This window comes from Diabrotica virgifera, chromosome 2 (genome assembly GCF_917563875.1).
Source record: "Diabrotica virgifera virgifera chromosome 2, PGI_DIABVI_V3a".
NCBI classification, from domain to species: domain Eukaryota; kingdom Metazoa; phylum Arthropoda; class Insecta; order Coleoptera; family Chrysomelidae; genus Diabrotica; species Diabrotica virgifera.
Genome location: NC_065444.1, coordinates 280191433 through 280211440, shown reverse-complemented (window position 1 = coordinate 280211440; position 20008 = coordinate 280191433). Strand labels below are relative to the sequence as shown.

At 34.2% G+C, this 20008-nt stretch overlaps 1 protein-coding gene across 3 annotated transcripts; it reads left to right on the top strand.

Annotated features, from left to right (window-relative positions):
- The first annotated feature begins 730 nt into the window (after positions 1–730).
- Positions 731–19663, top strand: LOC114332107 (glycine receptor subunit alpha-2). 3 transcript variants are annotated; one of them, XM_028281831.2, is made up of 10 exons: positions 731–852; positions 1489–1607; positions 6024–6123; positions 8092–8246; positions 10065–10220; positions 12033–12170; positions 14047–14276; positions 15473–15610; positions 16088–16192; positions 19449–19663. In XM_028281831.2, exons 1-10 carry the CDS (start codon positions 830–832, stop codon positions 19596–19598), a joined length of 1314 nt encoding a protein of 437 aa, XP_028137632.1. In that variant the 5' UTR covers positions 731–829; the 3' UTR covers positions 19599–19663. The 3 variants fall into 3 exon arrangements, with proteins under 3 accessions (XP_028137632.1, XP_050500662.1, XP_028137633.1); XM_050644705.1 differs by lacking the exon at positions 16088–16192 and having other exon boundaries at positions 19449–19652; XM_028281832.2 differs by lacking the exons at positions 731–852; positions 1489–1607; positions 6024–6123 and adding an exon at positions 6754–6894.
- Positions 19664–20008: the final 345 nt, after the last annotated feature.

Here is a 20008-nt window from a genome sequence, read left to right as displayed (position 1 = left end):
CTGGGCGACCTCTTTTTATTTTTCCTTGGGGATTCCACTCTAAGGCAATCTTTGCAATACTGGAACTATTTTTTCGGAATGTGTGACCGATCGAACTCCACTTTCTGAATTTTATTTCATTTTCTACTCTCTTTTGTTGGGTCAGGTGTAGTAGATCTTCGTTTCTGATGGTGTTTGGCCAGACAATATAAACAATTCTTCGTAGACAATTGTTAATAAAGACCTGCAGTTTGTCTGTAAGGGTTTTTGTCACTTTCCAGGTTTCATATCGGTATAGTAGAACAGACATGACATTTGACTGGAATATTCGGATCTTTGTCTTTGTACTATACTCGCCAGACCTCCAAAAAAGGGTTGAGCATACTGAATTTTTGTTGGGTTTTTCGTATCCTCTTATGAATATCGTCTTATCTACCTCCGTTTTCTGTTATGACACTTCCAAGATACGTAAAGTTTTCCACATTTTCAATCTGCATGTTGTCGATTGTCGGTTGTTGTAGCATAAGTAAATACCATACAAATCATTTCGTGGATATCATTTATTTGCAGGAATCTTCACATATATCGTGAATTTTCCCGGTGATGTAATACAAACATGATGCGACACTATTACTTTTTAAATGCAAAGTGTTAAATAGGGGACCAAATTGTGTATCGACTTAATTGCAGAAGAAGTGAAAAAGTAAATATTGATCTCGGGACAATAAAAGAGTAATAAAATTAGTAGAGATGTGATAATGTGCTAATGTGAAATAGATTATATATTATGCATCACGGAAAATATTGATTTTTTAGTTTTATAAAAAAGAATTGATCTTACTGGTCGAAGATGGAATATTATATTGTTATTTTGTAAGTTTTTTTGTTACGTTAAAATCTCGTTCTGGAGTCAAAAATGTGCTAAGTAAATTATTCAGTAATTTTATAGTCAATTTCATTGAAATGTTATATTTTTTTGGGCCTTAGCGTGCATTTTTCAGTAAACGCAACTTTATTTTTTTTATGTGTTCTTCTTCATCTTCTTTTTTATGTGTAGAAGCACTGTTTTCTTGCTTCTCTTTGTGTTTTTTCAATGTACCTCAAGTAAGTTGTCGTTCCATCGTTTTCGTGGTCTTCTCACTGATCATCTTCCTATTGGGGAATCGTCTCTCGCCGTCCTTACTACTATATTTGTTGTCATTCGGGTTATGTGGTCATTCCATTCTACTCTTCTGTCTCTTACCCAGTTCTTAATGTTCACTTGACATATGCGTCGTATATGTGTCCTTCTAGCTCTATTCCATAGTGTTTGGTTTATAGATTTATAGATTATTGGTCTGATGACTGTTTTGTAAATTTTTCCTTTCATATCTTTTCCGATGCTTTTATTTATCAATATTGTTTCATTCAGGCAACTTGTGGCTCTGTTTGCTCTATTCACTTGTTTTTCCACTTCTGCAGCTTCTGGCTAGATTTCAGGATCATGTTTTCTGATACATTTAATTGTAGCTTATTTATCTGCCATGTTACCGAAGCTTTCGAGGAAACTCAAACGTTGAGCACTTTGGATATGGACCAGATGTTGCCAAACGAAACAAATGAATTTATCCCTGAAGATTATCTAAAAAGTAAGTTATATTAAGTATATCAATATGAAAATACCTAATTTTTTATTTTCATCTTTATACATCTTTTGCTTCATCTTTCACACCGACCAATTGATCAATTGTAGCATTATTTAATATTATTTCTGTTTCGTTTTGCTTTCTATCTCAATATCCAACTAAACTCATACATGCATTGAAACACATAAAGTTCCCAAGGATATGAATTTAATCAAAAATCTATACTAAAATCAAACAGCACTCGTATGGCTGAAAGATAGTGAGACAAACCAAGTAGAAATTCCAAGAGGAGTCAGTCAAGGATGCGTGCTGTCGCCCTAATATTTCAGAAGACACTAGGGGAAAGAACTGAAGGTTCTACGAAGGATTGGAAGGTGCATCATTAATAACATAAAATTTGCAGACGATACCGCAATCATGGCAGAGAATATAGACTATTTACAAATTTTTCTAGTAATCATTAACAGAAGAAGCAAAAAGAGAGGACTAACAATGAATATAGATCAAACCAAATACATGGTGATCTCGAAAACCTCTGTTGACAACCTACATCAGACATTGGAGGGTAAACCGTTAGAGAGGGTCGACAAGTATAAATACCTCGGAGCAATTATAAACTCACAATTAGATCAAGATGAGGAGATAAGGGTCAGAATAGAAATAGCTCGAAAAGGATTTATAAAATACAAGTCAATGTTTACAAAAAATAAGAAATTGAGTAGATATGTCTATCAGATTGAGATTCGTTGAATGTTGTTTGGTAACAACTACGCTACTATGCAGTGATGGGAGCACTAATAACCGGCAAAATAGCTCAAAAGATGGAAAACATAATACATTGCGAAACAAAAAGAGATGAAACTAGTGGAGGTGGAAATTATCGTTATAAACGTATAAATTAACATTACATTGCATAGTTTCCCACCTTTAGACGTCTGTGAAAGGAGTATTTTATAAAATTCTACTGTCATAGTGACAGTTGTCATACTCCTCTGATACGTCTAAAGGTGGGAAACTATGCAAGACAATGTTAATTTATACGTTTATAACGATCATTTCCATCTGCACTAGTTTTATCTCTTTTTGTTTCGTAATGTATTATGTTTTCCATCTTTCGTGCTATTTTGCCGGTTATTAGCGCGCTCATCACTGTATAAGGAAGAAGCTTTGACTCTGAAATATCAATCCGTAAAAACTTGGAGGCATTGGAAATGTAGGTAGCTATATATATAGACGTATTCTGAAAATTGCTTGGACTGCAAAAGTGTCAAGCAAAGAAGTGTTAAGACGAATTGGAAGACGGCAAAAAGCTTATGAACGCAATTAAAATAAGAAAACCATTATATCTGAGCCAGGGCAGCTTTATCCATTAGGCAACATAGGTAGTTGCCTAGGGCGGCACATTATGAGAGGGCGGCAAACATACTGTACAAGAAATATTTGTATATAAAGATTATATATCTGGGTTATGTCATTAAAGAGTATGAAGCTCTTTCAAATTACTTTACCGCAAGGAAGCCAAAAGGCAACAAAGGCAAACTTGTGCCCAAATAAAACATATAAAGAAATAAGAAAGAGGAAAAGAAAAATTCAATTTGACGAGGGGGCTGATGATGAACTAAACTTTTCAGCTAGTGACGAGTTGAAAATCCACACATTCTATATTATAATCGATACTCTGATAAGAGACCTGAATAGACGTCTGGAATCTTATCGACTTATTTATCAACGTTTTCGTGTTATTAACAGCTTTGGCAAAATTAAGCAATGAAGAAATTATTAAAGAAGCTGAAAATCTGATACAAAATAAAGACGATCAAGGTACATCATTCATACATGAATGCATTCACTTAAAGGGTCATTTGGATACCACAATAAAATCACCAATTATTGGCATACGAATCTTAATATTAAAAGAAGAGTTAATGCAGTCACTGAAGGTGATATGAGCTATTAAAATTCTAAGCAAAATTTTTTACATAAAGTTTTAAAATTTTTCATAAATAACTCAAAAACTATAAGATTTTACAAAAAATTTATTACCAAAATTGAAGCTAATAAAAAATGAAATAATTGCCTTACTGGAAAAACCTTTTAAGAGGAAACAGTAGCGATCAACAGGTAACGAAAACGCGTTCCAAGATTACGGCTGTAATTTTGATTATTTTTTAGAGATATTTGGCACACGTATTCGTAATATAATAAAGAATGGCGGTACAGAGCCTAATTTGAAAAATATATTAATATGTGGAAATTACTCTGTAATTAAATACAATATTAAAAAAACGAGCCTGTACCGCCATTAAGAAGAACAAAAAAATACACTTTCTTCAAATAAACTTTTTTATCCGATGCCTAGATTTTGTGTCATTTTGAAACTACTAAAATGTTTTATTTCATTAGTAGTTCCAAAATGACACAAAATCTAGGCATCGGATAAAAAAGTTTATTTGAAGAAAGTGTATTCTTTTGTTCTTCTTAATGGCGGTACAGGCTCGTTTTTTTAATATTGTATTTAATTACAGAGTAATTTCCACATATTAATATATTTTTCAAATTGGGCTCTGTACCGCCATTCTTTATTATATTACGAATACGTGTGCCAAATATCTCGAAAAAATATTCAAAATTATAGCCGCAATCTTGGAACGCGTTTTTGCTACCTGTTGATCGCGACTGTATCACCTTAATGTTAACTAAAAGTGAGTTATAGGTAATTGAATGTATATTTTTTTCGGCGAGTACCCAAATCTAAGTATTCAAGCTTAAATAACGGGAAAATGATGCATTTTATAACATAACCTTATTAAGCATTTGTCAAAGTACTTGGAAATATCTATCAAATGAGCCCCCGAACAAGTTGATAGCATTAAAATTTAAGCACCAAATATTTTTCAAAATTTATCTTTTAAAAATTTTTCCAAAAAGTTATTGTTTTTTTTTTAATAACTCCGTTAATTTTTACGATATCAGGTTTGTCTAAAACCATTTGAAAGTTAATTTTAATGGCTATTAAACCAAGTTGAATTTAATATTTTAAACCCCTTACTTTTTTAAAAATTAAAGGTTAAATTGCCCCGGTTACATGATTCTCGCAGCAAAATTTAAGATTTAAACGTTTCTATCTCGGTTATTTTTTACCCTACAAAAATAGTAAAAAGGTAAAGTATTTGATACAGAAATAGGTATATTTTATGAAATGCATCGTTTTCCCGTTATTTAAGCTTGAATACTTAGATTCGAGTACTCGTCGAAAAAAATATACATTAAATTACCCATAATTCACTTTGAATTAACATCAGTTTAGTTCTTTAAGTGAGGAGTGTATTTAGCTTTTTATTATCTTCAATTTTGGTAATAATAACTTTTTTGTAAAAGCTTATAGTTTTTGAGTTATACGTGAAAAACAGCTTCAAAAAACAGCTTTTTACGAAAAAATAAAATCTTTCTTAGAATTTGTCTCTCTATCGATTTATTGTATTATTTAAAAAAATTCACCCCCGAGAAGGGGTGGCATCCACCCCCACGGTAAAAGCTCAAGTTGGCATCACGTCACCTTTGTTTCTTGAGGTATCCTCTAACTATTCACCAATTTTCATGAAAATCGATGAAGATTCAACGAAATCGGAGGTAAAAACCTTCAGTGATTGCACTGAAGTGGACTGAAAGATATTTTCCCTAATTTTGACATTGCTTTGCACATTTATTTGTGCATCCCAGTTGCCAACCTGTCCGCTGAAAGGTCATTTTCGAAAATGTCAAGAATTAAAAATAGTTTCCCATCAAGTATGACCCAAGAACGTGTTAACAATTTGTCGATTTTGTCTAAAAAAAAAGTTTTTTTTTGAAAAGTAGTTTCTGATGTGATGGAACTGGAATGACAGTTTTTTTCTGTTATAGGTATATAAAAATCGTATTTTAAATCCATTTTTAGTGTATTCTTATTTAAAGAAAAATTTCTGAATTTTTTTTGGCAAAAATGGTACATGTTTGAAGGGCGGCTACTAGAGAATTGCCTAGGGCGTCAATTGACCTAAACGCGGCCCTGATCAGAGCCACACACTTTGAAACGATAAATACTCTCTGCTACACGTCATCGTTCAAGAAAGAGTAGAGGAAAAAAACGGCTTGGCAAGAAAGAAGAAATCTTGGCTGAGGAATATCAGAGAATGGACTAACCTCAGTGTTAAACAGATATTTCACGTTGTAAAAGATAGGAAAGTGTTTAAAGAATTGATCGCCAACCTTCGTTAGAAAACAGGACAATAAGAAGAATCGAGTTAAAGCTACTGATGTTGGCTTAATTATTTAATCTTTTATTATCATAAAGTGTTTTATTTAAAATTTTTTTGGTTCACTTTTTGTATGTGATAGGGATAGAGACTTTCGCTCTTTTGGAATAATGTGTTTTTTTTTTAGATATGAAACCTCCTGCTTTATTGGGAGAACCTACGGAAGTTGGTTTTAGCATGCGAATTTATTATATCAGTTCTATTGATGTGAACAGCATGGAATTTAGGTGAGTTTAACTTACATATTCCATTCCTTAAGATTTATGCTATGTATAACTTATTCGTAAACACTATAAAACAAACAATTCGAAAGAAAGTGCATTCAGTAAAGATTCCATTTGATTATTTTATCTGCCTTGAACAGCTTTCTGGCATGATGTATGATTTTTATACAACACATAATTCTATTCGTTCTAGATCACGTTATAACTTGTGCGTTAATATCGAGCGAATAGGAGCGAAGATCGTATCTAATACCCTTTGGCGTGCCGCCATATTTGATTTTTCTTTGTCATGGTACTCTATTCCCTAAATCCTGAATGTTAAGTCCTTTAGACGCTACTAGCTTAAGGCCCTTTTCCCCCTCCCCTTTCCAACAACGTCTCATACGTCACGATCCTACGAGCCGTCCCGCCTCCACCACAAAAAGCGTCAAAAATGACCAGAACGAATCTCCATAAGAAAATACATGGGATACTTTTGTTATTGTACTAGTAAATTCGATTTTAAGTGCTTTAAATTATTATGTAAATACTCGTTTATTCTGGATAATTCTTTTGTATTCGAGATGATTAAGCATTGTATAAATAAGAGGAATTTTGAAATTGGCAGTTAGTTGTGAATTTGAAAATGTCGCGTCGGTGTATTATGATATGTAACGGGCGCGGTATATTTTTAAATTTGTAATTAGATAAATTAGATTTAGTGTAATAAATAAATTAGATATCGTAGTTTGTAAAATAAAAGATATAAATTCAGTGTTTTTCATTTGTTTAGAAGTAAGTTATTAAAGAATAAATAAAGTCAACTAAAATTAAACATTAGTGCCTAAAAGATCATAGAAAAGTCAAGTCAGTTTTGTAACAATACTCCTTCCTCTCATAGAGCCTTCCAAACCCCTACAGATATTCCATCAGATCCTACTGCCTTCATCCTATTTAACGCCTCGGCAACCTTGTCTCCCGCTATCCCCGGTGTTACATTCTCATTTGGGATCCCGCATCGTCTGTTGTTCTTCGTTTAGCAACTTTATAAAGTACTCATACGATCTGTGCTTTATTTCACCATCTGTTCTTAACATATTCTTCCATACACACTCGTAATCTGCCATCTGCCTTTGTCCTTTGACGACTTGTTCCTTGATTTAGCAATGCTGTATAACCTTTTCATCTTTTCGGGTGTTTCCAACTCTTGATACAGCTGTACAGACGATATTACTTTAACAGTAGCTACAACGCGCTTTGCTTTCCTTTTTGCTACCTTGTAGGTGTACATGTCCTTATCTTCCTCAGTTTCAGATCTGCAATACCTTTTTCTAGCCTCTTTCTTCTCTCTAACCTTCTGTCACACTTCATCATTCCACCACCAAGTTTCTTTGTCCCTAAAAGACCTTTTACCAGATGTTTTTCCTAGCACATCCTCTCCCACTCGTACCACGAATTTGCTGTTGGATTCTCACCAGTCATTGACTGTATCTTTTCCGTAAGCTCCTCTATCACCGGTTGGAGTTGACTAGCTATTTGCTCACCCTTTATCACTTTACAGTTGTTGTGAACAGCCGTAGCACAGCGGCAGGATACTGGCCTCATAAGTCAGAGCGCCCGGGTTCGAGCCACGGCACAGACAATCCATTTTCATTTCTAAAAATGATACGAGCTGTTCACCGTGCCTCGGACAGTACGTTAAGCCGTCGGTCCCCTGGGCTAGTGTACATCGACACTAGTTACTTGAAACAGGGTTAAAGATGCAAATGGCTCCGGAACCTGTCCGCAAGGATTCATACCCTATCTGTGGAGCGTAGGCGCATATATGATGTTCACGTTGGTATTGCCTGCATTTGATTGGACACTTCCAATCCTATCTTAATCCTAAACCCTATTCCTAATCCTATCACCTATTCTGAACGTAATAGTCCGAACAAAGTATTAAGCAGTATTCTAAATGGTATTTTCTTAATATCCCTATTATTTTTTTAGCATAGATATGTATATTAAACAAGAATGGCAAGATAGTAGAATTACTATTCCAGATGAACTAGAAGATTCTGATCGAGACGCGGTACATTTATCAGCGAAACTATTCCAGAGCTTATGGCAACCAGATTTGTACTTTTTAAACTCCAGAACTGAAGGTAAAATTAATGATAAAATTCGTTAAAATATATCCACAAGGTAGTGGAAAATTACAAAACACAAAACGTTTTCGGTCTAAACTGACCATCATCAGTGTGAACGTCCGGTGCACAAGTATTTGCCACTTTCTAACACCATTCAGTAATTTAGAGGTTTTTACACCTAATGAAGTGGCTAGTTCCAAATACCGGACGTTCACACTGATGATGGTCAGTTTAGATCGAACACGTTTTGTATTTTATAATTTTTCAATACCTTGTTGATAAAGTGTTTACTTCATTCTACGTTGTCTTATTGAAGGTATACAGCCAACTACAGGGTTTACCTTTTTTAAAATTTTAACTTTTTTCTTCATCATTTATATTATTTGAAACACATGTTTTGGACTCTCTGTCTCCCTATTACTCCCTCTGTCTCTCTCTGTGTCTCTCTATTTCTCTCTGTCTCTTTATCTCTCTATCGCTCTCTCTGTATCTCTCTCCTTTTTTCTTTCTTGTATCTTCCCCATTACTGAGGATCGTGATTTGCTGCAATACTCCTAACAAATTTTCTCCATTAGTCACTATCTTCATCAAATCTGCTCTAAGAGTTTCGGAAAATGAGCGGACCCTTGAATTCTGGATTAGGTTGGACCATCTGACTCCACTGAGGCGATCCTCTTGATCTTCTCCTCGGAACGTATCGAGAAACAATAAAACTCTCTAAATTATCGTCACCTCTACGAACCACGTGACCAAAGAACTGTAGAATTCGCTGCAAACAGGTTGTGGACAGCCTTTTTGAATACCCAGTTAGTGAAGGATAGAAACGTTTATTCGATGAGCTGTCTAAGGCATGCGCAGTATTCTTCTCCAACACTACATCTCAAAGGCATCTCAACACAAGTGCACTCACCAGTCTTTTTTTTTATTTTTTTAGAGATAGATATGTCTGTTCAAACTTTAGTTATACCCTTTTTAGTTATTTCTTGTCAGACCAATGCGTCTTCACTTCGCAGTTGCCATCGTTAGTTATCCTAAGTATACTTTCTCATCCAACCCTTCTCAAGAAAATTAGCATTTCTTATGCATTTGCTGTTAAAAGTGTAGTGTCATCAGCAAATCTTAAATTGCAGATTTTTTCTACTAGCCACTATTACTCCATCAACCGATCCTTCTAAAGCCGACCTAATGACATGTTCACCATTAATATTGAATAAGTTAAATTTTTTCTGGCAATAATATCTACTGGTACCTTGGTACCCTAGTAATAATTCTCTCTGGTAGTGTCCGGTTTCTACAGCTGTCGCTGTCTGCTCTCCTTCAACCGGTTTCTCCATTCATCCTTGTTGTTCCAGCTGCCTTCTTCTAGATTTCTCCTTTCCATAGCTTGATCTACTTCGTCCCGTAACGATCTTCTGGGTCTTCTTCTGTGCCCTTCTGACATGACCATAGCATATAAGACGCTTTTCTTCGATGTAGGTAATAATGTCTTGTTCTACTGACATTCTTCTTCTTATCTCTTCATTTTTACTGAATCTTCTCCAAAACTCCATTGATACCATCAAATTTTTAAAATTTCTTTCCATCGTTCTCTGTTCTGGGCTAGTTGTTCGGTCTCTTGAATTCCTCGGTTGATCAGTGGTTTTGTTTGATCCACCCAACGGCTTGGAGATCTTCCCCTAGGTCTTTTTCCTTCAATTTTTGCCCTCGAAGATAAGTTTTTTCATAGTGCCTGCCCTTCTGGCAATGTGTCCACTGTATTTTGAATGCATGTTATGTTAAATATTTGTAGTGGTTTGCATTTAAAAAATAATATACCTATTTTTCGTCTTTTAGATAAACCGACTATCGCTCACAAATACGCATCAGTTGTTTTGTTTAAAAATAAAACCATAAGATATTTACAAAAAGTGCATGTTGTTGTGGCTTGTCAAATGGAGTTTTCCAGTTTTCCCATGGATAGTCAGATCTGTCCTATAGCAGTCGAAAGTTGTAAGTACCTTTTTTTTCTGATTTTGGACTTGGTTTAGAAATAGAACCTTTAGCCACGTAATTGTATAACTTATCACTAAGTCAGGGGAGTAATGTGTAGTGTGTGTGTTGAGTAATTGTCTTGTTACTTTGCAAAGTCGACGTCATTGTCTTTGCAAAGAGACGCTAATTGTATCCGAACGTCTGCGGTCCCTCCGGTGAGTACCGATCCCACAAGGACAGAAACATATTCATTTATTAATTTATAATAAATGAAAAATTTCTGACCCTGGTGAGATTCGAACCCACAACCTTTCGGATTTTTTCGATCCAAAGGCAGGCGCTCTTACCACTGAGCCACGGAGGGGGTCTTGTAAGTACCTATTAATTATTAAATATCGCTATTGATTGAAACAAAGACATTGTCCTGATTTTTGGTTTGTATTATTACATAGATTAATAAACTGTAACTTCTCTAACTGTAAACTTCTCAAACAATACCCTATCTGACCTTCAGACATGAAAACCCTAGATGAAACTTTAAACATTCTGGAAACTAAATGCAGTATGCAGCAAAACTGGTGTCTATTCAAACCTATCTGAATGGTATTCATACGAGTATCCAGTTCATGATGGAGATGGAGACAGATTCATGCCTACCCTTTCCAAATGAACACCTTGTTTTACAAAAAAGAACATCGAAGATGGACGTGGCAATGTCCAAATGAAAAATTACGAACGACAAGGATTTTATGATCCTGACAAGAAACAAATGTTTAGAGATATTACACTCCTAAACCAGTTCTCAGCAGATAGTGACAGAATGGTAAAAGCTACGATAGAAATATCCGCTGCAAGATAATTCGGATGGAATGCAGACAAAATATGTACAAAAAGTACATATTTTGTCGGAGTTTCAGCCAAATTATCTTGCAACGGATATAGTACTGAAAGAGTAAGAACTGGCCTGGCAACCCTGTCTACCAAAGCTGATACAAAGATTTAAGCTTATCAAATCTACTGATAAAACAATGGACAATGGAGAAACCAGCTAATAAAAAACAAATAAACAGGTTATTAAATAAATCGAAAATTTCCAGCAAAATAAAATATAAAATAATAAGAAAAAAGTAAGGTTATAAAGTAAATTCTTTTTTTGCTCCTGAAGTTGCCGTAAACGTGTCACACATCTATACGTAAAGGCCCTGGGGTCGTGAGAGACAACTACCTAGTCGGCCAGAAAACCCATGGGCGTAAATTAGTTTAGCATTATAACGTTTTTAAGTAGTTGCGATTGTTGAAAAACCTTACTGTGATATGTAGTTGTCACAATAGTAATAACTTAGTTGCCCATATAACTAAAGATATTACTTAACGTTGTAACATCGTAATGTCAGTCGGGTTAGGGGTCGTTGGCCGAAACAACTGAAAGTCCACTGTGGTAACGTTATATACAGTGCATTATTTGTTTGTACTGACAACCAATGCGTCGAAAAATTGCTACTTGGGATAGACCATGAGAAAAAGAGATACTGCATGATCAAAAATAAGTTTACGTCTACACCTACCTGGACAGAGTCTGATAATATTAATGCATTTGAAGAACACATCAACAGTATTTTTATTCTCGGGAGCAATCAGAATATAGAATACCTAAATGTCATCACCCTGAAGACATTATAATACAAGCTCTAGACCTAGAGTAAAGCCAGAATAGTGATTTCTACCTCAAATGTAATTTTGATATTCATGGAATTTAATAGGAACCATTACCCTATAAATTAATACATTACCTATTAATTATTATGCTAATTAATATTTTTGAATTTTTAGTTGCCCACACCAACAACATGATGAGGTTAAAATGGATTGGCCATGGAGTTTCTCTTAGTCCTGATATTAAACATCAACAATACCGTATATTGCCAGTGAATTTTAAAGAGGAAGATGAATATACTACAGAAAAAAACGGTAGGTATATATGGGTTTTAAGATTTAAAGAACGAGAGTTTAAAATTTAATTTCGATACAGAGATCACTACCATTCGCTTATGCACATTTCATCCTTGTGGAATCCTCAGACCAAGCTGTGGTATCTTCCCTCAATCGAAACCAAACCTTTCTGTCAAAGACGATGTTGCCTCGTACAAAACTTTGAACAGTGCTCATAATAAAGCATTCGACAAACCATGACATGAACAATTAATGCATGTCCTGAACTCAAAGAAAATAGACTACAATGACCTCAGGATTATATCGAATTTATACTATAAGCAACGAGCGCAAAAGTACGTGTTAACGATCAGCTGTCGGAGGAAATTGAAATTAGACGTGGGGTGAGACAGGGATGCGTGTTGTCGTCAATTTTTGAAGTTATACTTCTTTACCGGCGATAGAGGGTGATTTTTTTATATGTTAAAACCTATCAGCCCGGCGCATGCGCATTATAACTTTGTTCTGATTGGATGTTCAAATTACATGTCAAAAATTATCCGATATGGCAGCTGTGGTTTGGAGGTAAAGGTAAAGGTAAACAAATGTATAATATATTAGTTTTATTGTTGTGAGGACAGAAACAAAAAAGTTTATAATATTGTAGTGACTTTTAAATAGTTTTTAAAAGCAACAGGTACGTAATAATTGTTAATGTATCATGGGTATAAACCTACCTATTTGATCTGCCAAAATACATAGTATGTAATACTTTTATTTATATAATTTGATTACCATCAAAATTTCTATCAATATTCACCTAATATATTGTTTTTTTACTCTATGTTTTGTTGTATTTTTTCAATTCTAAATCATTTCAATTCAAAATTAAAATAATTTGATCAATTTTCAAAATATCACAAGTTTAATCCGTTTAGTTAGTCGATCTTCGTAAATAATGACACATAGGGTCCGTGGCTAAGCGGAGAAGGCGAATGAATTCCAATACCAACCGCTCTTATCAGCGCTGGTTCGAGTCCCAATAGAAACTTTCTTTTTTGTTTTTTTTAATACATTTTATGATTGTAAGTATATTTATTATATAATTGTATTTTCAGAAAATACGTATTTAGTTAAAAAAATTTTCGACAATTAATGTTCAGACATCATTTGTGGCTTGTTTAATGTGTTTGTGTGTGTTTTATTCTTTTATTATTTTAATTTTTGGCACTGTTCTAATAAAAATGTTTGAGACGTAGTAAGTATAAATTAGTTTAATATTTAAACAAAATATAAATAAAAAGTATATTAATTTCGTTTAAATCATATAATAGAAGTATAACTTCTTACGTGCGTACAAAGTACACACATATTATTTTTTTTAAATGCCTACTCGGAAGAGATCTTGTAAAAAGCTCTTGAGGGTGAAACAGCTAGAATAAAGGTAAATGGAATTCCCATTAACAATATTAGATATGCGGATTACACTGTCATCTTAACCGAAACAATTGGGGATATTCAGATACTAGTGACTAGAATAGCGGAGTTTGGCAGCAAAGAAATAACGAGAATCGCTTCATAAACCGATCCAATGTAGAACCACTTAACCAGTATGCATATCTTGGAACAATGATCAACTCCACAGGTGATTACTTCCAGGAAATCAAAATCAGAAGATAAAAGGCCAGAGAAAATTTTAACAAAACGAGAAAAGTGCTCTGCACAAGATATTTGAAGTTGGAGCTAAGAGTTAGGTTGTCTAGATGCTATATTTTCTCGTGAAACGTGCTATGATGATTGTGACGATCTCCGTCGCAGAGATAACACTTAAAGAAGAAGATAAATAGTCAATCAAAAATGGAAGCCTCCAAACGTAGGTATATTATTATAAATGTATATAGTTATTATTTTTTAGGCAACTTTTCCAGACTAATTGCGTATTTTGCTTTTGAAAGACATATCGGCCATCACCTAATCCAGATTTACGCGCCCTCGACTTTAATCGTGGCTCTTTCCTGGTTCAGTTTCTGGTTAGATTTTGATGCCATACCTGGTAGAGTGACACTACTAGTAACGTGCCAGTTGTCTTTGGTCACTATGTTCTCAGATCTTCGCGATGAAACCCCACCAGTGGACTACATAAAGGTAGATAAAATAACAATTGGTATGCTACACTGCTGGACAAAAGAGATGGACACTTTTGTTGTATTTATAATTTAAATAAGTACTGATCGTATTTAAATGACTTTTTAAAATTCTTCTCAAGAAGCCGTCTTCTTTCGAAGGCTGGGCGTTATCATGACTATTTTGTTTACAACTGCTCTAAAAAGCTGATTGTTCCTCATGTACCATGTCCTTTCAGAACGTTGGTTACCATCATAGCTATCTTAATTTTATTTACTGCGACCCTAAATAACATGCTTGTATAAAACCGATACCAATCTCGCAAGTTATTGACTGGGCAGTTGGTTGCTAAAACTAGTACCAATAAAACACAAACACACGCACACACACACAATCTCGCAAGTTCTTCAACCATGAGGTTCTTCTTCGTCCTGGATTGTGTGTTGGCTGATATTTTCCCTTAGATAATATTTTGTAGCAACTTTCCTCTCTCTGGGACCTCTCATGTCCGAAATAATCCAGCTTCCTCTTCTTAGTGCTTTTTATAATCTCAGTAGTCTTGCTGAGACGTTCTAGCATTGTGGAGCTTCGAATCTTCTCCACCCAAGAAACTTTTAAAATTCTTCTATAGCGCCACATTTCGAAAGCCTCAAGGCGATTTAGATCGATTTTATTCACAGTCCAGGACTCGACACCGTAAAGTAAGACCGAGAACACGTGGCAGCGAAGTAGGCGGATCCTCAATGCCAATTTTAGGTCCCTGTTACATAATACCTTGGTGGACATCTTTCTAAAAGCGACTTTGGCCTGCTCAAAAAAAACTGATTAGATAGGAAATTAAACCACTTTCAAAAAACTCAACTTGCTCAAAAAAACTGATTAGATAGGAAATTGAACCCTTTCCTAAAATATGTCCCTTCATGATATTCTGCAAAAGCTGGTATCTTATTCCTCTCATCATGTGACCAAGATACTGTAATTTTGTCATGATTTGGTTGTGCCATACTCTGTCAAACGCTCTTTTGTAATCAATTAACCAGGCATATACATCATTAGAATGCTTAAAGTAGAGTATGTTGACGTTTAGATTTCCACTTCGGAAATGGTTCTCAATATATACAAATTAAACAAATAAAAGAAAAAAAATCAAATGTCCAAATTTTTTGTCCAGATGTGTTTTTATCGTTACGAAGACTTATTTGGTTTCTAATTTTAAGGCTTTGGATATATGGATGGCAGGTTGCATGATATCTGTGTTTGGAGCTGTTGCTGAGTTTGTCATAGCTAAAGTACTTTTTGGAAAATACAATGATCACAAGAAAAAGGAAAAGGAGCAAAAAATAAAAGATGTGAGGGTAAGTAATCGAAGTCATCAAAAATTTAGGTGGTATATTTGGCGATGTAGTTCTTCTTTGTATATTTTAGGAATTTTGCTGGTATTTCATCGATATCAGCTACATTGTGCTTTTTTTTTAGTTATTTAAGGCCTTCCGAATGTCTTCATATTATGTTTTTTTTGTCAGGAATATGCATTGTTACGTAAATTTCTACTTCAATTAATATGGTATTACATTGTAGCGAGTTATATTTTAACTAGTCTAGCGGAGTTAGTCCTGGAGAACTTGGAGGCTACTCTATAGTACCACCGTTTCTGATCCAACTGTCGCTGTAGTTATTAATTAACTTACGGCTAATATTTATTGGATCCAATAATGTACCATCCTATCTCAATTCATTTTAACAATTTTGTATATGATTCAGTTTGTTTTTAAAATACATTGTAATGAATTTTTATGCATTGTGTATAGGTAATTGAATTTTTTTCTATTTAGGTTTCCATAGCTAGCGAATTTGTGGATTCAAATTATTCGCTATATAAAAGCGATTTTTGTTACAATCCAAACAAACAAAAATCTCATCATCTTTACTGGATCACTGTAAGTATTCTACACGATCGAATTAAATCAATAATTAGCAGGAATATCTTCCAATCTAGAAGCAAAGCCGTCAAAAGACAAATTTATTTAATAATTATGATCTATTCCCAACACATTTTTTTCACAGAAATATGATTAAAACAGATTAATTAATGTTTAGGTTTAATAAAGATAACTCAAGATGGAACACTCAATGCTGCTATAAAAGACAGAAATATACAGGCAAGAAAAGCCATATACATGTATCCATGATGAACAGCAGTCTGTGGGAACAAACACTATATAAAGCTAACAAACAGCTCATATAAATGAATGAATGCATTTATTTTAACTATGCTAAATTTACAATCAAGATGCAGTAGAAATAAACAAACCAAGACACGTTAAATGCTACTAGAAGCACTCCGGAATCATAATTTAGAATGTATAAACTTTGGAAATCATGATTTGGGATTTACAATGTATATACATTGTAAATTATAATTCGGGAGTGCTTCTACTAGCATTTAACGTGTCTTGGTTTGTTTATTTTTACTGCATCTTGATTGTAAATTTAGTATACATTACACATATTATAGGTTTGTAGCAAGTCAAACGTTACAATACTATATACTTAAAAGTGTAATCAAGGGCGCCCATATAAAAATTTTTAGGGGGGGGCCAAACGTGAAGATGTTGCACATTACATTTTGTATATTTCGGATGACAATATATACAGTAGACTCTCTCTATAACGAAGACGGGTATAACGAGGTTTCGCTTATAACGAGGTACATTAGGTGTCCCATGAAATTCCTATTGAACTATAACGCTCTATAACGAGGCATATTTGGTTACAACGAGGAAAATTGAAATCGAAGAATACGTGTCTTTACCTGTTTTTAGCGTTGTAATGGTCATAAATAAATAAATGCCCCAACTGCCTGTACATAGAAATGCCCAACATCTGTCTTATTATCGAGGCCAGTGCTGTAATAAACTCGGCCACCTGTAATAAACTTCTGTCTGTTTATCGACCGATATTGAATATTATAGGAAATTTATAATTTATGACGGCGAAGTCTCATTGTTCACTGTTCAGGTTGACCATCGACATCTAATAAACTACGTAAGAGGCATCAAAACATTTTATTATTATTGTTGTTTGATATAACGAAATCCGCTTATAACGAGATAATTAGTCCACCATTTCAGTTCTCGTTATAGAGGGAGTCTACTGTAGTTTAAACCACCTAAAAAACCTAGTTTGAACCCTGTTGTGAGAAATTATTCATACATTTAAATACTAGACCAAGTTTTTAAATGGAAATGTCATGGCTACCACAAAAGTTGCGCCTCTCTTTAAAACCCGTTTGAAAAGAATACAATGCTTGCAAAGCCCTGCCTTCAACTTTGGCGAGTAGACTAACCATGAGTATGTGTCGAACCAAGTTTTTACTTTAAAATCTTAAAAAGGAGCCCCCTTTATTTTTGCAGATATAGAATCCTTATGAAAAATAAGTCACATATATTCCAAACATTTTTAGAATCGTTGATAGATGGCGTAAATAAATCGCATTTTTCGATTATAGCGCCATCCGTCAATTCTAAAAAAAGTTTCGAATAAATATTACTTATTTTTTGAGGAGGAAACTCAATCTGTAATAAAAACGGGGGTTATCCTATTTAAGATTTTGAAGTTAACTCTCACCCCACCTCCAGAGTGTGGAATGAAAAATCCTGTTTGGTGTCATTCTATAGATTTTTGAAAAATATTAAACACATGTTTTTTAGTTTTTCATTTGGAAGTATATTTCTCGAGATATTAGACCGTTTCTATAATTTTGCTATGGTATCACGATATATCGTTTTTTCCTATTATAGCGCTATCTATCCACAATTCGCAAAATGGCTCGAATAAAATTTGCTTATTTTTACAAGGAAAATCCAAATCTGCAACAAAAATTAGAGATTCCATTTAAGATTTTAAAGTTACCCCCGCTACACACCCAGGGGTTGAAGTGGTGGACTTGTTTAGTGTCATCGCATAGATTTTTGAGAAATATTTAACACATATTTTTCAGTTTTTCGATCCGATGTTCATTTCACGAATTATTCGACCTTTCCGCTACTTTTGGAACACCCTGTATATAACACTCATTCGTCATGAAAGATCACCTGTTTTTCATTTAAATAAAATTGTTGTGTTCATCATAATGTACACTTTAAAAATAATCTACTTACTAAAAAATACTTTTGCAAACTAAAACTTGATTAACTATGTTCAATAAATTTATTTCTGTTAATAAAGATGATTCTATTCAGTGTACACAAAACTTAATATTGTAGAAAATAAATATAATCACAGATTTTACACTTTATCTTTATAGTGCCAGTTCTCAAAGACGAATACATTAGTGATTATCGGTCAGAGATCGGATTTCTTGCTGATATGATTTTCTTTGCAGTATTATAAATGATTCATTTAATTTGTAATTTTGGGTGTCGGTTACAGTATATATTATGTTCCCACGCTTCTAATCTCTTTCAATGTTTTCGTTAATAGCATACCCTGACTGTGCGAAATGTGTATTATGCACATTCCATATAGACCGCTGTCCCAGACACACAGATTTTCTGTTAAACTATTAAGTACCCAATATGTGAATTATTTTATTAATAAATAATGTTGTTTCCAATTTATCTCTCAAAATTATCCAATAATTTTTTGACAAAATACGTTTATGTAATATAAATTTAATTTTTGTTCTTTCCCGAAAAGCTAGGGGGGGGCACGCCCCCCCCCTGCCCGTGTGTATGGGCGCCTATGAGTGTAATCACATATGATAGTGAAGTTTGGCCGATGAAACAAAGAAGCGATAAAATGTTATTAGGAACAGAAATGGACTTCTGGAGAAGCGAGCAGCAGGCAAGTCAAGAAGAGATCGGATACCAAATGAGAGAATACGATAAATTATGGGAGTCACGCATACAATAATTGACGACATAAAAATATATGGTACGGCCATGTACAGAAGATGCCAGATGACAGGATCCCTGCGAACAGATTTTGACGTGGACACCACAAGGTAGAACGAAAAGAGGAAGCCTGAGAAGAAGCTGGAGGGACAAAATTGAAAAAGAACTAGAGGAAAGAAAAATCTCTTCAGTTCTGTGGTTAAACAGAGAAGAATGGCGGTTAGGAGTCGGAAAATGCTGTAAACCGATAGTAGTCTGTAGTAGTAGTTTTAATGAAATACTATTTTTTTTATTTTAGGAAAAGGGAAAAGAAAAAGTATTATGGAAAGAACTGGATCGCACTTCAAGATATTTTTTCCCTCTTGTTTTCTTTGTTTTTGGAACTATCTACTGGACCATGATGATTTATGGAAGAGAACATTTTAGAAGGTTACAAGATTTTATTTAATGAAACTTTGGAGGATCTATAATAGATACTATGTACATAAATTAATTATATATAAAAAAATAACATGTATTTTTTTATTATCACACGAATTTCTGAATCCGATATGCTGGGTCAAAGTGATACTGAGCAAGTATGAGTTTGTTTTTTTGACTTACCTTGTAATGGATTTAAAGAGTATTCATCCCCATATTTTCATAACTCTTAGTGACCCTATTTCACAGTATCTGGAGACTATGGTCCGAATTAATCATTGAAACAGTGTCATCTGCATCGTGGATCTTATTTACTCTTTGTCCGTTTATCCTGACACCTTCTGAAGAGTGCGATAAAGCGTTACCAAATATTACCTCCCGGTAGATATTAAACAGTACCGGTGATAGCACACAACACTGTCGGACACCTCGCTGTAT

Excerpts from the sequence above, each read along its gene's own strand:
- LOC114332107 (XM_028281831.2), top strand. The coding sequence starts at position 830 with ATGGAATATTATATTGTTATTTT. Across the intron at positions 853-1,488 it reads GAATATTATATTGTTATTTT|CTTATTTATCTGCCATGTTA; the intron begins GTAAGTTTTTTT and ends ATTTAATTGTAG. Across the intron at positions 1,608-6,023 it reads CCCTGAAGATTATCTAAAAA|ATATGAAACCTCCTGCTTTA; the intron begins GTAAGTTATATT and ends TTTTTTTTTTAG.